The sequence below is a fragment of the Cavia porcellus genome, unplaced genomic scaffold (assembly GCF_034190915.1).
Source record: "Cavia porcellus strain 051 isolate PalLab524CR breed Dunkin Hartley unplaced genomic scaffold, mCavPor4.1 scaffold_7, whole genome shotgun sequence".
NCBI lineage: Eukaryota > Metazoa > Chordata > Mammalia > Rodentia > Caviidae > Cavia > Cavia porcellus.
In genome coordinates, this window is record NW_026947490.1 from 89,160,461 (window position 1) to 89,180,442 (window position 19,982).

Consider the following 19,982-nt stretch of genomic DNA (forward strand, 5'->3'; position numbering starts at 1 on the left):
CAGTCCATACTTGGTTGGATCCAAGGCAGGGTGGTGTGGCTGAGGGGAAACCATTCATGGTGGCTGTGGCAGATTCCAAAAGTGGCAAGGAGAGAAGGCCCAAAAGGAAAAGCATAGCTCCTTCCCTCCCTGTGTTGTGTGCTGGCTACTGACCCTTCTCTGGGCAGGTGCAGCACTCACACCACCATCCCAGTGCTAGACAACAAACCAATCACAAATGCTAGATTCAGCCGCCTCCATGACTGTGTGAGGTTTTGGGGAGACATTTAAACACAAACGTAACACTTCTCCAAGCTAAGTCTTTCACTTTTGCACTGTTGAGGCTGCAAAGGGTGGAGACATGCTACTTCCCATGATGACCCCAGGCTATCTTTTTCTATTCTTCTTTCCTTCTGAGCAACAGGAATCTCAGTTCTATCTTTATAGTCCACAGATTTACTGGAGCTTTCTTTCTGGCCAAACTCACAACATTTTAAATCATCCAGCTGGGCTTTTTACTCTTGATTTGCAACATAAATCTGGCTAAAAGTCCCCAACAATAGACAAGCCACCACCTCAACATTTGACTGCCTTGAAATTTCTTCTGCCAGATTAATTAGTCCACCACTCTTAATCTCTGCCTCAGGCAAAATCTCTGGATATGAGCAAAATGCAGACAAACTTTCTGCCAAGCAATAGCATACATTGTCTGGAGTCCAACAACCTATAAAATCTTTCTTCCCTGGCAGAAATCTCCTGAGCCTGGCATTTACGAGTTTTTTGGTCTTCAGGAGCTCTGAGCTGAATCTCTCATACAGAACAGCCTAAGCAGTTCCAGCTCTATTCTTGCAGGCAACACCTCTGAATCTTTCCAAATTCTTCTCCCAAGCTATTCCCAAAGGCTCTTGAAACACCTGGTCAGGTATGGTCACAGCAACAACTCTACTCCTCTGGCACCAAATTATGTCTTGATTACTTTTCTCTTGTTGCTGAGACAAAATACTTAAAACTGAAAATGAGGGAAGGAATGGTTTATTTAACTCACAGTTCATGGAGGCTTCAGTTCATGCTCAGTTGGCTCCAAGGCAGGATGGCATGGCTCAGGGGCAACATGATGACTATGATACGGCACTAGAAGTGACCAGAGAAAAAAAGAAAAAGGGCAAAAGGGGAGGAGCATGGAAAGAAGACTCTTTCTGGCCCTTATATTGTATGTAAGTCACACCCACTTGGATGTAGCACTCATACCCATAATCCCAGCACTGGACCGGAGTCATTCACAAACACTAAAAGCCTGTTTCCATGACCGTGTGAGGCTTTGGGGGAAACATCCAAGCTCAACCATAACAACAACTTAGTGCTTATGCTGTCTGATTAATTTTGTATGCCTATATCCGGTAGTATGAGCAACTATTTAGTGTGCAATATAGCATTCTCATTGTTTTGTTTCATTATTTATTCTCTTTAAAATAAAAAATAAAATAAAATAAAAGTTCTCATTTGGGCCTGTGGACTCAGTCACCCAGTACTGCCAGGTTGGTAACTGACTGTTGGAAAGCATAATGTCAGCAACTCATTCTGTGAAGTTTGTAAATAGGTCAAGACATGTTCCATGCACAGGTAAGGTAGTAGTAATAGCACACAGACAGTATACTTCTTTGTGTTTAGTGGACTTTCAGGGCTCTGTATAAATACCTTTAAAAGATATGAATGTCTTCCATATCTTCATTATTCCCAAAGTGCATTAATACTGGACTGAACCCTGAGAAAATCTTAATAAATGATGAAAAGCTAAGAGAATTTCTATATAGATAATTTAGGGTTAGAAGGTTAGGACTGAAACTTCTTTATGTATTATGCTTTGTTGACTTAGATAAAATGACCAAGTAAGACTTAAAAAAAGAGGAAAAAGTATAACATATTGAAGAGAAAAAGATTACTAAAAAGCTGCTTGGAGGTACAAATTCTAATCCAACTCTGTCCTAGTCTTCCATACTGTGTCAATTTGGGGAAAACTATATATATATATTTTTAGGGAAAAAACTAAATTGGGTGATCACAAGATGGGCATGGTGGCACACACCTATAATTTCAACAGTCAAGAGGCTGAGGCAGGAGGATCCATATAAGTTCAAGACCAGCCTGGGTTACAAAGTAAACTCAAGGCCAGTCTAAACTACATAGCAGACTTCTTATTTTTATTTAAAAAAAAAATTAGGTGATCATAAAAGAAATACTAAGGTTGCCCATACTTTGGTATCTAGAGTTATATGTTAATGAACAACGCTATTTAATGAATCTTTAGCATTCTGATTGTTGACAGTTTTTATTACGTGGCACTGTCTAGGAAACCAAAATTAGAAAAAGAAAAAAAAAAAAAGGAACAAAACTTATACTAAGACAAAATCCAGGTAATATATTAAAAATAAACTATACTCATCAAAAACAACAGCTTGGGGCTGGGGGTTTAGCTCAGCGGCATAAGCACCTGCCTTGCAAGCAGGCAGTTGTGAGTTTGATCCCTGGTACAAAAAAAAAAAAAAAAAAAAAAAAAAAAAAAAAAACAGCTTAAAATTCTCTAGTTAATTTCTAAATCACAACAGACTTAAGTGATTAGGAAAATACTTCATTTTTCTCTGAAAGTGTGGAATGCTGGGAGAAACTCACAAATAATGGGAAATAAGGAAAGTCTCAAGAGAAAGTCACAAAGAGCAGCAGAAAGATACTTTTCTTTTTTACAGACATTTGCCATCTGTGCTTCTCCAAAAGATGCCAGGCAGCTTCTCAGCCTAGGATCAGGGAAACTCTTCACACAAACCCTGGAAGATATCCCATCAGGTCTCAGTACTCAGGGGGATAAAGGGTAGCAGATGGGATCCTAAGATTGTCACATCATCATTTAGAAATGGAAGGCCATGGGCTTGGTAGTGTTCGTGGTTACTCACTTAACCTTTTCTTTCTTTCATTATTCCTTTAATCAACTGTTAATTTTACATGTTGGTCCCCTACACTACAATATAATCAGATATTTAAAATTTACTTAAAGCTTTTCCTCTTTTAAAAATTATTTATTTTTTTTCAATATCATATGTTTCAGAAAAGTATTTTTGCTGTTTGCTATGAAAACATAGTAATTGTGTCTTAAATGTGAGAAGATTCAAACATTAATATGCTTACTATGTTATTCAGAATTTTGATACATAAAGAATCTCATTTTTCTCTGTGGTTATAAGAACCATAAGAACTAAGTATACTTTACAAAAATTACTGAAAATTTTAGATACATAAATACATTTGGGAGACACTTTGCTTTCTTCCAAACCTTTTAATAAGATAGCAAGCATATTCTGAAAAATATGCTCAAATATCTTCCCTACCTTTGAAGATTTTTTATTTCTAGTACTGTTTTCAGTTTACTGAATCATGATCCCAGTTTGCCATGATGGCAGGCACTTTTTACCCTAGACTTGGATTTCCAGTGCCAACATCATTAGGAGATTCTTCAAATTACTTTTTAAATGTTCTTTTCCCTCAGGATTTTCACTTATGTCTAATTAGACTACTAACTCCAAGCCATGTAATCCCTGTTGCCAAAACTGCTAAGTGCTTCAATAAGTAGGAAGAGGGCATCAATGGAGCAAGACAGATGTAATGTCACTGGTTAACAATAGAGGTGTGAAGCAGCTGCCTTAATTATGAAGCTTATTAATTCATCATGTTAAAAAAAAAACTTGGCAAGGGTTCTTATAAAATGCCTAACCTTTTCAAAATAGCATCAGGTTGTTTAAAACTTAAAATATGTTTTCAAGGAAATGCTGCAATAGGTATTTTACCAGTGCTATCTACATTCCATACTTGATAACAGGGTCACAGGTAATTTTATTCTTGTTTTGTGAAGTATGCCTACTTACATTTCAGTACTTTTCTTTTTAACACAATGGGATCAGAGGACAAAGATAAACTGAGAGAGGTTGTAAGGCACAGGAGACAAGTTGTAATATGCTGTCTTTATATGATGTGAAACAATGTAATCTTATTAAAATTCAGTTTAATTACCTGAATATTAATGCTTACAATGAAGGTTTGGTATTTATAAATAATGTATATAAAATGCCTGGCACATAGAGATACTCTTGAAGAAGTTGTTATCATTTAAAAATGAATATTAAAAGATAGGATTTAGATGAGTGAGTTATCTTTGTAGAGTAAGATTAATGATGGGAAAGAATCTTAATAGAATCTCTGATCTCACACCTACAATCTTTTACTATCACCTAAAGATAATGATACAAAAAATATAACCCAGAAATATTTTAACGTCTAGGAAAGAAAAACTAGTGAAAACAGTGGTCTCAAAAGAAGTGTAATGACAGCAAAAAACTGTATTAGTGGACGTATATTTTCTTTTTCAATGTTGACTATAAAAAAGATTAGAATTAGTATCCAGACATATAACAGACTGTCAGAATAAAAAGAAAAAAAAGCCCATGACGTTGTAATGAACAAAAATATTCCTGAAGTAAACAGAGGGTCCACAGAGAAAAAGCAAACAGACATCAAGCCAGGCAAGTTGAATTTTCATCCCTGGCTTCCCTGGTACGTACAGAAATGTTCCTTGTCTCACACCAGACATGATGGTCACAATTTCATCTTCTCTGTTAGGTCTTTAGCAGCTATTAATACATTTATTCCAGTCCTTTTTGAGACCATACATTTTGTCTAGGATATGTCTATCCACTGACGTAGTAAGTCCTTTGAGACTATTACTTGCAGGATCAGAGGGAACCATTTACCAACTGTGCGAATTCCCTGTGTTCAGGATCCAAAGAAGCCTATGTTCATACAACTCATGTTTTAAAATTTAGTTACACTGATACAAAGTATTTGCTGTTCTAGACTTAAGGACCTAACCACATTTGCTACCATTTCAGAAGCTCAATTTGAGCCATTCAGACTTTTTCTCTAATGTCCTATTAATGTGAGACCAACAGAAGTATATATGGCAAATCTCCACTTTAGGGAAGATGACCATGAAGGACCATGAATATCTAAAACTGTTTGTCAGTTTTAGATATTCTTTAACTTACTAGATCTGTATTATTTGGAAGAGTTCATTTCACCTTTTAAATCAGAAACTGCCTGTGACTTCTTTCTTTGACATCAATATAATATGATATGAAGATACAATATCAGATGTAACTACCTCTGACTCCAACCATCCTACTCACTGGTGAAAAGAAAAGATAGGAATCAGTAGATAAGGTATAAATGGCCTTAAGATTACCAAACTTAACATCCTTCTGTTATGAAATACCTAAAAATGAAACCCTGAACTATCAAAAACATTCAAAGAAAGACTGCAAGATGACCTGACTTACTAAGATGTAGTCACCCACGACTGTGATCCCAGCATTCTGGGAGACTGAGACTGGAGGCATAAGTTTGAGCCCAACCTAGGGCAACTTACTTATGCAGGGAGATTGTCTTGGAAAAAAAAATGGGATGCGGATATAATTCAATGTGTTCAATATGAAGGCTCTGGGTTCAATTCCAGTACTAAAAAATATTAAATGCCTTTTTTAATTTTTGAAAAAAGGTCACTTCTGGTAAATATTATGAAAGTGTAAAATTCTATGGTTATTATCAAGAAGACCACAAATAACAAATGCAAAAGAGAATGCAAAAGAAGCAATTCTCACCCCTTACTGATGAGAATGTAAGTTAGTACAGCCACTCGGGAAACAAGGATGGAGAATCCTCAAAAACTAAAAATAGAGGTATCATATCATTCAGTAATTCCATTGTTAGATATACAACCAAAGAAGAATCTTTATGTATATACATATTAAAAGGGTCAAAACAGATTATAATACTATACATGTAGTATTTATATATTGGTTATATAAAATATATATTACATATAAATATATATAATATATAAAGTAAATAAATATATGTTAAAATGATCAGAAGAGAATAAAATTAACAATACACAGTGATTAATAGTTGAGGTGTAATTTGTATTAGTCTGATTGGATCATTATACATTGTATACATACACTGAATTACCATAATGTGTCCCATCAAAGTACAAATATTATGTGTGAATAAAACATTTAAAATAAAGAATAAAATTCTAATTTTTATTTCAAAGAAGTTGATAATAATATACAAAATGACGAATAAAGGGTATGAATTCCAGTTAATTTTTAAAAAAGGAAAACAGCCTCATGGTTGATATGGGACTCTAAATACCTGTATTTTGTAAAGAAAGAAAAGATCTAAAAGACTGTACCAATCACTAATTAGGAGTATATAAAAGCAAGAAGTCATCACCTGCTATTATGCCTTGGTGTAAAATGAAGGGAAATAATAGGTTTACATATGTTTAAGTGTTTTAGTGAATGTTTTAATATTTTTTGCATTCTTTTACTATCTTTTATCTCCTCTGGGTTTGGATAACCATATTTCAATTCATTCTGAAGAAATAAAACAAAAATCTTAATAAACATAATTTCTTATTATAATTAATATCAAAGAATACAAAAACCAAAGAACAAATATAATGTGTACTCTAAGAAATAATGAAAAACTTCATAACAAAATTAAACAAAATATTATAGTAAGTTCATATGTAAGAGAATATGTTTTTTAGCCATAATATCAGAAATATTAAAAATTCTTAAAAGTAATTCAAGAATTTAAGAATAGAAAAGAAACATCTATCAATGTATCCTGTGAAGGTGGCTCTGAGAGTATGGTACAAAACCAAACTGCTCAAAAACATGTGACTTTATAAAGTAATTAAGAGCAACAACTATTTGAAGAACTAAAGTTCATTGAAAAACTAAAACTATTTCCGCTGGCTTTCCTATCCTTTTGTGCTAATGCTACCGTCCCCTCCAGTCCCTGCTTTAGTTTCTTTCTTCTTTTACAACAATAAGACACTGGCTATTGCATTTCCAGACCTGGGAAGCTGAGGTGGGGGGACAGCTTGTGTCTGGGAATTATGGGCTCTAGGTACTGTACTAACTCCAGGTTCTCACTAAGTTAGCATTAAATGGCGAACTGCCACAGCAAGGGGACCACACACTGGCTAATGAGAAGTGAACCGGCCCAGGTAAGAAACAGTAGACAAAACTCCTGCACTGATCAAAACTATGCATAAACTAACATACATTTTTGGAAGTACATGCAGGGAGGATACTGCCATTTGGTAGTCACTGATAGAGTCACAAAAGGCTCTGGGCGTGGGGTAGAATAATAGGGAGAGGAAGGGAAGAAAGAGGGATTAAAGATTTGATAAGCTTATGTACCAATACGACGTGATAAATACATTCATTACATATCTTAAATATATACTAATAAGCAATTAAAACAAAAAGAGATTTGTGCATATGGTCTTGGTCTTGAAATAGTCAAAATAAATATTAACATTTTGGACTCCAGTTGACTGAGGGCGGCTGAAGCCATGGAAAGTGAAATCACAGAAAGAGGACTACCACATAACATCAGTTCGGCTACTTCAATGGCGTGCATGTGACCTTCACAAACCTCCTTCGCAAACCATGTGTCTGGGTATCAATGTCATTCATCTTACTGTGTGCATGTGAGTGTACGTGTGTGAGCGTGTATATGTATGTAGGGGAAGAGAGTGAGGGAGTATAAAATGTGAAAGTGGTTAAACAGATTAACAGTGGTTAAGATTGCACATTCAGGTGCTAGAATGCAAACTATTCACATGCTGTACAATCTTGGAGAAGTCAGCTAACCTACAACATGGCAATACTTACATAAAGTTAGTACCAAATGAGTGGCTGTTTCCAGCATTAAATGAGTCTGAAAATTAAATTTATTTATCAATATAAAGTTATTAGGTTAGTGCCTGGCACATGCTCAAAGGCTTTAGATACTATTATATGTGTTACCAGAGTATAAAAGTACTTTTTAAATGTCAAATTAGATAAATGTATCAAGTTATATAAATACATGCTATAGTCTGTCTCCAAAGTTTTATGTGCTGGAAGCTGGGTCCCTAATTAACAGCAGTGAAATGTGGTGGGACCTCTGAAAGGTGACGCCTAGTGGGAAGCTATTAGTTCTTGGGGTGCCATTCTTTGGGTGAGCGGGGTCTCACACTGGATTCGTTATCACCAGAGCAAAGTGGTATAAAGTGAGGCCACCCCACGTTTGGTCTCTTCTGCCTTTCACACAATCTTCAGTGCTCTTGCACATGCTCTCATCACGTCACCACCTGCAGCCAGATGTGGCCTTCCGAGCTGGGGCTTTCTGCCCCAGAAGCCAGAAACAAACCAACATTGGCCTCACAAAGTATTCCTGACTCAGGTGCTTGTTATAGCAACACAAATGGTTTAAGAAGACAGGATATGAAAGAAATATTACGTTCTTAAATCTAGCAGAGACTAATTTAAGATACATGCTCACATTTATTAATTATTATTTTACTGCCATGCTAAGAGTCTGTTCTCTAAAGAAATACTACTTTTATGAATCTTATGTAGGAGATGATGAGTCTCATCTTAGGGAACCTCATTTCATGAACTTTATTCTTTCCAAGATTCTGGTAACAAACAACTGGACAAGAACTGAATCAAATTTTCCTATAAAGTCAACATAGAACCTAACTATTGTACTTGTTTCAGTTCTTGTTCAACTTGGTTTGTGACCAGAATCACGGAAAGAATTAAGTCAAGGTTTTTCTATACTCTCCCCTTAGAAATTAAATTTTAATATCTCAAAGAAAATTATTTTTGATAGTTGCCTCATATACTTCAATTATGTATTCTGTTCTATAGACCAAATGATAGAAACTAATTAACGCAAAATTCACCTATCTATCCTTCCACTATCAGTCATTTCTTTAACAAACATTTTCTCACTCACTACAAAGGTGTTGGCCAAGTGCTGGGCACATAACGTATAGAGAAATTTCTCAGAGGGAAAGAAATTTAAAAACTGTAAATGAGACATTAGTTTGTGGAGAACAATAAAGCAGTAGGGAGAGGGGGAAAAAAAAGCTAGCGAGTGAGTGGCCTGCAATAAATTCAATGACTTTACATGAGAAGGGCCTTAAATTAAAAACACAGCAGAATTGTTTCCGACTTTAAAAAAAACTAACATATCTCAAGGATAAAATACGACCCAAGATTATACACATATCTATATCAATAGCTACATATTCACTAATAGCAAACAAATTTTATGATACATTATTATACATAAATTCAACAAAATAAAAAATAAGTAAATAAAGGCAGAAGCATATAGAATACAGAATGTCAGGCAGAGAACATACTCCTAATGATGGTTTTTAACTTTAATATTAAACTTATTTCTTAGATTTATGTCCACCCTCAAAAGAAAATATGAACATAGGATAGTTTCTTTTTTTTAACCATACAATACAGCTTCTTATTTTTTTTGGTAGAGGGTGTGTATAGGTTTGGAAATGGTAGTTAATAGATTTCCTGGCATTAATTCTAAGAACTTCATCAAGAGACTCTTTAAGAAACTCCAGTAACAGCATTGCTAAGTATGTAACAGGGGCCATCCAAAAGAAGGAATAAGTAAAATTTTCAATCATAATTCAAAGGGGCTACCATTTTGAAGGACAGGGTGATCACCTAGCTCATTCAAGGAAATCTAGCTTACATATTTTATCCTCATTTAAATACTAGCACTACCCCCCTTCCATTACATTATAAGAGGAATCTAAGATGGGATGATAAATTATGTGGTCACCTTTTAGGGGGAACTTAGTCTGAATATGAAACTTAATAGTAACCTTCTTTTACAGGAGTAAGGCCTTTATAAAACAATTTATCAAACTTCAGTAAATGAGTGACAACAATCTAAATTAAAAGAAAGGATAAAATATTTAAAACCAATGTAGTAATACTATGAACTCACACTTAGAATTGAAAGCAATTCTTCAGTACTGCATTCAGGTTTCAAACGGTCCTTGAACATTTTAACTGTTTGGTGCTTCAAATAGTAATAGGAAGCAATTCGGCCATATGTCAAAGCTTCAATGCTCCGATTATCCTATTTCAAAAGAAAAGTAAAGTGACATAAGTCAAAAAGTATAATGTAGTCACATGTCTTCATATAATTATAGCTCATACTGCATGTTGCTACTGCAACCATTTTGTTAAAAATTTGGCATTACTAGAGGAAAAGGTGCTATTATTAATAAGCTGGACAAGTGGAATATACAGAACTAAGTTGTACCTCTCCAATTTCAATACAGTAAGAAAGTTCCAACTCGACCAGGGATTTCTCAATCAGATGGGACAGAAACTTGTTCACAGAATCATGGCTCACATCACCCAAATTGTAGTAGCTAGAAAACAAGTAAGATTATTAGTTGTTTTAAGACACATCCCACTAAAATTATCACCTCAGTTATTGGTCTTTTCAGAATTTCAAAACTGTTGAATTATATTTATATCATATCAAAGAAATAAAGCACTGTAGTTACCAGTCGTGTTTTACAGATCAAAAGTCCTATACTAAGGCTTGTTGACACCAATGAAATGATAATACATTGAAAATACAGAAGAAAAGCAATTAAAATTAGTCATCACATAAACAGAACTATGCTTCTCATGTTAAAACTGGTTATTATTTCAGTTTATCCCACTATCATAAATTAAAATTATGCACCTGAATTTATAAATGTCAAATATGTGTAAATATATGTATATATAAATATGGAGTGCTTTTTGTTTATGAAATACCCTTAACTTTATAAGACTCAATAAACTATTTATTTGTGTGAATAGATAAGTTCTTTCAGAAAATTTAGTCGATTATTATTCTCCCAATACTTAAAGAGTAAGTGTCATCCTAATCACTGCAAGGGACACTGACATGCTAGATCTAAAGCATTCTAAGTTTCAGTGTACAGAAAACACATAGGTTTAGCTCTGTGTGCTACCCAAGGACATGCAATACACCTGAATGCTCTTCCCTGCAACTCCAGATCTTCACAAATTCCCATGATCACTTACAGTCTATGGCTGGGGAGAGCCAAAGGGCCAGGCAGTATATTCACAGTCCTGACAGTTTTCTAATTCCTGATCAGTGAACCCTGTACCCTGTTAAGCACAGAGGATTTATATACCTTATGTCCTCATTCCTTATCCAAATCAGTAAAGAATCAGTACAGAACTTATCCAAATCAGTAAAGAATAGGAGTGGAAAGTGGTCTTAGAATCTTACAACAGGGTTTCATCAGTAAAAGCTCACTATGGCATTTTTACATCTCTACAGAACTAGAAAGGTGATGTTTATAGTTGGGGATACAGTGGAAGAAGCTGATAATCTGCGTGGGGATTTTCTTTTTTCTTTAAAGGGAAACAGTTGGAGATAGTATAAGATTAAAAAAACATTGAAAACCACAAGAAGCTAGACTTAAAAAATGTGAGGATATATTTTCATTAGAAAGAAGTTAATTGTCAATGTTCTAAGTACATCCAAATATTAGGGTTTGCATTAAACAGTGATTAATAAGGTAAAAGAATTTATTTGGCAAAATAACCTCTCAAAAAAAAAAAGATTAGTTACTTTTAGTCTACGGAATAAGTACGGCTCTTCTTAACAAAATTTTTTATGAAATAAAGTAAACTTTTCAATGAAGAGGTAAGTATCAAATGCTATCACTAATCTAAATATTCAAATTTATGTCCATGTAGGGCTATATGAAATTGCAAATCCAGCATTAGAAACTATTAGAAAATGTTTCCTTTACCCTACAAAATGACAGTTAAATATTTAGTTAGAATATGCTTTCTGCTTTAGACATAAAAATGAAACTTGCGAACACTCAAAATTTCATAAAAAAGGCAGAGACTCAAATCTATCCCAGATTATTAAAAATATTTTTCTCTTTCACTTTTCCAATAATCAAACTCCTCAAACTTTGTATAAAGTATGTGCTTACTGTGCATTCACAATCTTTTGGCTTGTTAAGTATAATTTTCAATACTATTTGCAATTGTCTGGACTAACACACAGTTAAGAAGGTCATTCCCAAATTGAAAATACTATAAACATATGCCCAAGACAATAGGCAAGCAGTACTATGGACAGAGTAATAATTAACAAATTTTTCCTGTAATAAAATCATAGTAAGTATTACCATTACCATGAAATAAAAATAAACATACTTTTATTCATAAATTTATTAGTTTTTTGCAAAAAATCTCATAAATGTTATTGGTGAATAATATATTATCTGAAAAAGAAACAAGCTGTTGTATATATATGTACCCACTTCCCAAGATGATTGTAAACTTCATGTACTGTGAACATGTACTAATATAATTTTTAAAAAGATAAAGACATTACAGAATGCCGACTTTGTCTCTTTATGCTTTAATAAGTAAGTTTGGTACACTTGCAAATAATAATTCCTTCAAAAATGGATTTTAAAAACATTTTATTTAGTTTTGTTCATTGTATTTTTTTATTTTATTCACCATATTTACAAAATATATTTTGATGGATTAATATATTCCTTTCAAAGTATTTTAAAGTATTTTAACTGGGAATCTTCTAAACACTACTTTTTTATTTTCATCCAGATGAAACAGAATCAGAACACTTCTTAAAGATTTGAATTGTTGCCAAAAAGAGAAAAAAACCTCATTAAAATCAACTTAGACCACAACAAATTACCTGCTGTCTTCACTAAAATATTACTCATAATATAATCAGCTACAAATCAATAAACATTTCTCTGAGCAGAATAACAACAACAATAACAACAACAAATCCCCCAAAAAATGTCATGGATAGTTATTCTTAATTTACCTTCCCAAATTTGCACAGCAAAATTCCTAATGTACAGAAAAAAAAATCAAGTAATTGAATGTTACTGATCTTTACCAAGTATCATTCTTTGCAAATATATGGACTAAAGGGAATCATCACTTAAAACATCCTAAAATATTTATAAAAGTAAGATTTTTTAAAAAAATTTGCAAGGTATTATAAAATAATAAAATTAAATTTTGGTTGATAAAATTTTAAGAGTAAATATATTTCACATTTTCCTGTGAATTAAGCATGGAGTTTAGATTTACACTTATAGAGATTAGTAGGTAATTTGGACTTTACTTCTAATAAGTGCACTTTTCAGTTACTGTGCAATCTTAACAAGTAGAAGCATTTGACTTAAAATTTTATCATTAATTTCAATAATTATTTTACTAACTTAAAAAAAGCATGTACCAGATACATAAGAAGTCTGTGTTTGTGTTGTACTTTCCACAGTACAAAATATATAATTTAGTGGTTATTTAAACAGAAATCTCGCATAAACTGCTTAATCACAGATAAATACAATGTAGTTTCAGGCTTACTGCATTGAATCATCAAGTCATTATCTTTCCTTTGCTATAAACAGATAGCCTACCTTTTTGTCAGCATGCTATTTCATTTATTTCACAGAGAAACCCAGTTTCACAATAATTGACTTGTCAGAAGCTCTAATTTATGAGACCAAGCTCTGCAAGATTTCTCTATATTGGACTCAACCTGCACACAAGCAGGGTTGAATATTTACAATGCTGTTAACAGGTGCTGAGTTGTTTAATGATTCTAATAGCCAGAAGCGGACTGAGCAAGCCAGCGGGATCACAATTACAGGCTGTTTGAACACAACAATTACTAGTCCCCAGAGAGGTGTGAAAGTCAAAGGCAGTTTGATACTGACAGCATCTAGCACATGGGCTAGACATGCTAACTTATATTAGCAGCCCATTGGGAAAAGGTCGTAACAAATCTCTCCTTGTCATAAAAACTTACAAAGTTCATAAAATTTAAACAATCAAAAACTAAAACAACTTTTTAAAAATTATCCTTTAAAAAACCATAACAAAGGATAAACAAGAATCATGAAACCTCAAGTTACCTTTTATCAACCTTAACACAGAAGAAATTTCACCAGTTGGGAATGAAAGAGTTTTTACAGTTACACCAAACAGTTTGAAGGTAATGTGAATAGCAGCAGTCATTTCCTGTTTGGTTTATGTAAACCTGGCTAGATAGCTTGTTGAGAAATTTTTCATCAATATTGAAATGCTGCTGCTGTAACTGTCAGTCCTGGAAGTCATTTCGTTATAGCACTGTGTATTTTATGTTCAGATTATGCAGCAGTAATCATGACACAAACAATGAAAGTGGCTGTAGGACAGCTCAGACTACTACAACATCTTCACTCTAGAAATACTGAAAAGCTTTCTGAGGTGGGGGGAACAGAGTACAACTGAAAATACTAATTGCATCCAGAACTCAATTTTTAATATATCACAGTTTATGACAGCACCAGTGTGTGTTTATATGTGTGCATTAGAACAGCGAATGTACATGAGTGTACATTCATATTTATACATAATTATACTTCTATGCATGGATATGCATTCATATGTATGCAACATATATAACACACAGAATATAAACAGACATACAGTTAGCAACCTAAGAGCAAGGGGTGAAAACTATCAACATTAGTTTTACTGTTGGTGTGGTGTGAAGGCACTGTACAAGAGTATGGTTACCTGAAGGTGGTTAGAGAATTTGGCATGCATTCATCCATAACTATACTTAGAATGTAGTCTTTATTTTCAAGTAAGTCTGTCTTTTTGTTACACATTGATCTAAACAGGCAGTTTGTAGATGTCCCCCTCCCATCCTAGAGATGTCAGTTTATGTATTATTAGATGTTAGGAAATACTATGAAAAAATAAAATTACATATTGTATAAACTTCGTTTGAGGCAAAGATTTTGGATTTCCTAAAATTGTTACTAGATGTGAAAATAAGCAGGAAAAACTTCCCAGTTGCCTTATCTCTTGTATCCTTGTTTGCTTATGATTTTAACACAGATAACAATAACAAAAATATAATCAAGAACCATTTACTAGAATGTACAGAAAAAGGGGTACATGTGCACACCTGGTAAAAATGTAAACTAGTATAACCATTTTGAAAAATTGTAAATGTTCTTCACAAAACTAAAAACAGAATTACAACATGATCTAGTAATTTTACTACAAGTCATACATAGGAATTGAAATTAGTATGATGAAGAGATATTTGTGTACCCATATTCACTATGACATTATTCATCATAGTCAGTATAGAGAAGCAAGCCAATGCCCATCAACTGTTGAATGGACAAAAAGAATAGTATATATACACATAATGGACTATTACTCAGTCTTAATATAGAATCTGCATTTGTAACAACATGGATGAGTATGGAGGATACTATGCTAAGAGAAATTGGCCAGACACTGACAGGCAAATTCTGCACGATCTCACTTACATGGGGAATATAAAATAATTGAACTTATAAACTTTCAGAACAGAATGTTGCTTACCAAGCAAGCTGTGCAAACGGAGAAAAGGGAAATATTGGTCAGGGAATAAAAAGTTTTCATTTAGATAGGAAGAATAAATTCTGATGGTCTGCTACACAGCAAAGTGACTATACTTTATAATGTATTACATATCTTTAAATTACTTAAAAATGAATTTTAAAGTTATCAACAAAGGGAAATAAATATCTACAGAGGTAGACACGTTACACTGTTATGGTCATTTCACAATGTATATATGTCATAAATGTCTCACATATTACCCCATGAATACAATTATTACTTACCAGTTAATATAAAATATTAAAATTCATTTAGGAAAAATGTTTCATTTCTATCTAAATATAAAATTACACACATTAAAACTGGTAATTTGATTTTGGGGGGGTAGTAGCATCAAATGAACCCAACTGCCATATATTCAGAATTTGAATGGTATGGTTTCCATAGAGAACACATTTTCAGCACACCAATGAAAACAGAAGTGGACAGAGTGCGCATGTTCACATTCTGGACCTGAAAATCTGCCAGAGACAGAAAATGTGATAGAATCCCCTTGTGGCCTCTGCTACTCCCAAGGTGCGCTATTGGGACCAAGTTGCTTTATCTCCTGTTTTAGTTCCTTCATTTATAAAAAAGAAATCACCACAGAACTAAGTAAGTTAAATTATTGAAACAGCATCTCAAATATAGTAAAGAATAAATATAATTTTGATTCTTTTTAAATTTTGATTTTTATGTTTATAAACTTGTATTTTATATATATATAGTGATATTCTCCATTTCTTGAAATGAATTTTTAATTTTTAATTTTTTAGTACTCATCTTCAAAGGGCTATAAAAGTAGAAATATTTCATGGAAAATTATGCATTGGTTTGAATTCCTTGGTTTTACTTGCAGTGTATTGATAATATAGTATAATACTATGTTCCGTAGGATCTTTCATTTGGATATAACTCTTCATCAGAGTAAAAGTTCTAAAATCTCAAACAGTTAGATTTTGTTTGCACTCTTTTTAATGTTTACTTTTGGTTTTACAGGGTGAACATACTTAATCTGAAAACCAGTCTCTGACCTGTTCCAAAATCTGAAAATTTTTGAACCACAACCTAATGTTACAAAAGGAAAATCTGAGACTTGATCTCATGTGACACTTTGCATAAAATTTTCATTGGTCTGTATGGATGAGTTGTATGAGAAATATAAATGAATTTGTGTTTAGTTAGAGTTGATCCATTCCTAAGCCATCTTTTTATGTGTATGCAAATATTCCAAAATTTAAAAGAGAACAAACATAATTCAAGGGTATTTTTATGCTAATTTTTTATAATATACTGGTCTTGACATACTGACTTTTTGAGATACGTTAAGTCTTGCTATATAATTTAGCTGAACTATAATTTTATCTACAAGGCTCCACATGACTTGCACTACCATCAGCCTTCTGCATTCCTAATCTCATCTCCTATTCTCCCCCTTTACTCACATCTTTGCTTTCCTCCATGAATACTCTAGGCATGTCTGCCCTAGAACTTCTGCTCTAGGCCTGAAGTGTGCACCCCTAAGTATTCATGTGGCCAACCTTCTCACCTCTGTAAAGTCTTTGTTCAAATGTTGGCCTCTCTCAGTGAGCTCCACCTATAATCCTCACCTCTCTCACTCCATCTCCTGCCTCTCCTAATCTTCCTTACTGTTCATTTTTTAAAAAGCATTCATTCTTCTCTAATTTCTTTTCAATGCACTATCATTGCTGAGAAAATGTGTCAGAAAAGCAAAGATTTTTTATTCAGTTTATTACTACATCTTCAAAATGGCTAGAATAGTGAGTGGAACATGGTAGGTAATAAATATTTATGTAATTAAGAACTGTAAGTTTGATTTTAAATGCTTTTACCTTACTGCTTTAAAAAGACTTCATGGTTTTTGAGGCTTGAGGTCATTATTATCTTGCCACCTCCCAACAGGAACTAAATGGTTGTTAATCACAGCTTTTTTAAACCGCCAAATTTTTCTCTGTATGTATTCTGGATTGATTAACTCACATGGCAATAGGGCACAAGTTTCTACTTCAGAATAATTACAGTTTAGTCTTAACTTAGGCATTTAAAAATATGTATAGCTGGCAATCAAAACACATGCAGTGGATGGGCAACAGCGGATAAACTTTCACCTTGTTGCATTTATTAGTATGTGACTAGACTTTTAAGACTGCTGGGGTTTGAACGGCTAAGGGCTCGGGAGGATACTGCAGCCAGAAGGGTGAAAGCACAAAGGTGAGAAAAGCCTCTCATCCAGAGACAGGGTGAGTCAGGGTCTTCTCTGATCTTTTCCAGCCCCTTTGCTAGTAGTGGTGGTAATAGTGGTGGAGGAGCAGGAAAACTAACCCCCTATGAAGCATCACGAACACGGGAAAAACTGCTGCTACAAGTAGTAGGAGCCCTGAAGCCACGCAGTAAGACGAAGCATCCTCTCCAAATGTCCTCTAATGCAAACAGAGTCATCACACATCACAGGTAGACTTAGGAATATTTATTCATTTATATGGCACACATAGGCTAAAACCAAGAGTGACTAGCAGACATGTAAGTTGCTAATACTCAATAAATTTTCTCGATCAGAGTTTCATTATAATCTTCCCTCAAAATTTCATCCTTTGTCCACTGTGCTAAGCCTTTTCTAAGTTATTGTTTGACCCTAATTACCACTGTTTACTACAGTTGCATGTGGATTTTCCTACCATAACATTATTAAATAGAAGGCATTTGTAACCAGAGCAACAGAGATTGATGTGTACTCCAATTTCCTCTGTGGGACTTTTATTTTAAATGACTAGTGGCTCCAACTCTAAGCTCTTCTAACCTCCAAGACTGAAACAACAAATATAAATGCTGGGCAGTTTCCTACCCATTATGTGAGTTTAAGGAAAACTAATCCTTATCTGGCTTCCCTGTCCTGTATAACACATTCAATCTCTGATCAATACTATCCGACAATTAACAAATCAGGTTAGATGGAGGATAGACTAAAAGCAGAGTAAGCAGCTAGAGAACAATGGAAGCAAGGGAGAGAAAAAATTAAAAAGCAAATTTGGAGTTTAAAATCAAGCTAAATAAGTGCAGAGAGATACTATTAACAAAGTGAGAAAGTTGGATTACAAGAATTTGATGATTTATTCAGTTTTAGACATGGTGAATTTGGGATGGTGGGAATTCTGTGTGGTGTCATTCAAAAAGGTGAGTGGAGAATTTAAAATGTAACTTGATGGAGAGCAGATTGGAGTAACATACTTTGGGGTCTCTCACTTACCAGTCAAGTAGTATTTTAAATACAGAAGAGGCCTTTTGAGAAGAATGCTTCAATATTATTCACTCAATATCATTGCCACTTCTATAATAGTCTTTTCAAATGGGGTAATTTGAATGTAGTGATGAGGAAACTTCAGCCAAATCTAAATGAAGGAGATTTTTATAAATGCCCACTATTCTCCAAAAGAGCCAAGATTATGATAGACAAAGACTGAGGAAATGTCAGACTGGAGAGAACTAAAGAGACAAAAGTATTAAATGCAATGCAAGATACTAAATTGGATCCAGGACAGACAAGGAACATTACCAGGACAGTAAATGAAAATCAGAATCACAGTTAATACTATTCTATAAACATAAATTTCCTAATTTTGGTAACTACTATGGTTATATAAGATATTAACAGGGAAAAGCTGAGTAAAAGGCAAATAGTATCTCTGTGTTATTTTTGCAATTTTTCTTCTCATATTAAAGAAAATCAGAAAGGGGAATAAACAAAGGATAATGTTTCTGTGGATTTTCTAAGAAACTTTAATTTGCTAAAGAATTCAACTGGCTTCAGAGAACTATACTCTTATGTGCTAATCAGACAAGATGACTGAAATGATTATGCTGTTAAGCCTCTGAAACGGATACTTTGGTGGAGTACATAGCTCAGCGGCACAGCACCTGCCTGGCAAGTGCCGGGTTGTGAGTTTTATTCTTTTTTTGTTTTTTTAAAGCACCCTTTACAATGGTACAGAGAACAGCGGTGCAATGAACAGGGAGAACACTGTATCAGCCCACTACTTGCTATTAGGTTATTTACAAAATAGTATCAAAACATAATGGCTTTAATTAATTTATTTTGTTCTCAGTGTGACCCATTAGGTGAGGCAGAGGAAGCAAGAGAAGCTCAGGAAAGTGAAGTGACTGAAATTTACAAAGATAATAAAGGGTAGGGCTGAAATAAGAATCTGGGTTGTGATTCCAAATCCTGGCTTTATGAGATATGTGTCAAGTTACTATAAGTACACAGCTTCTTTTCTTCAACACAGGACAATAAGGCTGGATTAGAGTGCAAGTGAAAAAAGTCTATTTCACAGTTTGAATCCTCATCTATTTACTGTGGCAAATCTGTAGCTCTACATGGCTATCTCATTAATTTTATAATCATGCGCACAAACGATATCTTGGATCTGTTAAAGATGCCACATAACTTGAAGAAATTCTGGGTAAAAAGTCATCATGTTATCAAACTATTATCTAAGAAAGGGAAATCCTGGCTGAAAAGAAATTTCTTAGGTATCA

At 33.9% G+C, this 19,982-nt stretch overlaps 1 protein-coding gene across 6 annotated transcripts in view; it reads right to left on the minus strand.

Moving 5' to 3' along the window:
• The window catches only part of Ascc3 (activating signal cointegrator 1 complex subunit 3), a 315,181-nt gene that overhangs the window by 68,578 nt on the left and 226,621 nt on the right, over positions 1 to 19,982 (minus strand). For all 6 annotated transcript variants that reach the window (XM_063253931.1, XM_063253927.1, XM_063253928.1 and 3 more), the window contains 2 exons: positions 10,231 to 10,342; positions 9,910 to 10,044 (listed from right to left, as the gene is read on the minus strand). In XM_063253931.1, the coding sequence (XP_063110001.1) occupies positions 9,910 to 10,044; positions 10,231 to 10,342 (247 nt within the window). The remainder of the gene's footprint in view (positions 1 to 9,909; positions 10,045 to 10,230; positions 10,343 to 19,982) is intronic.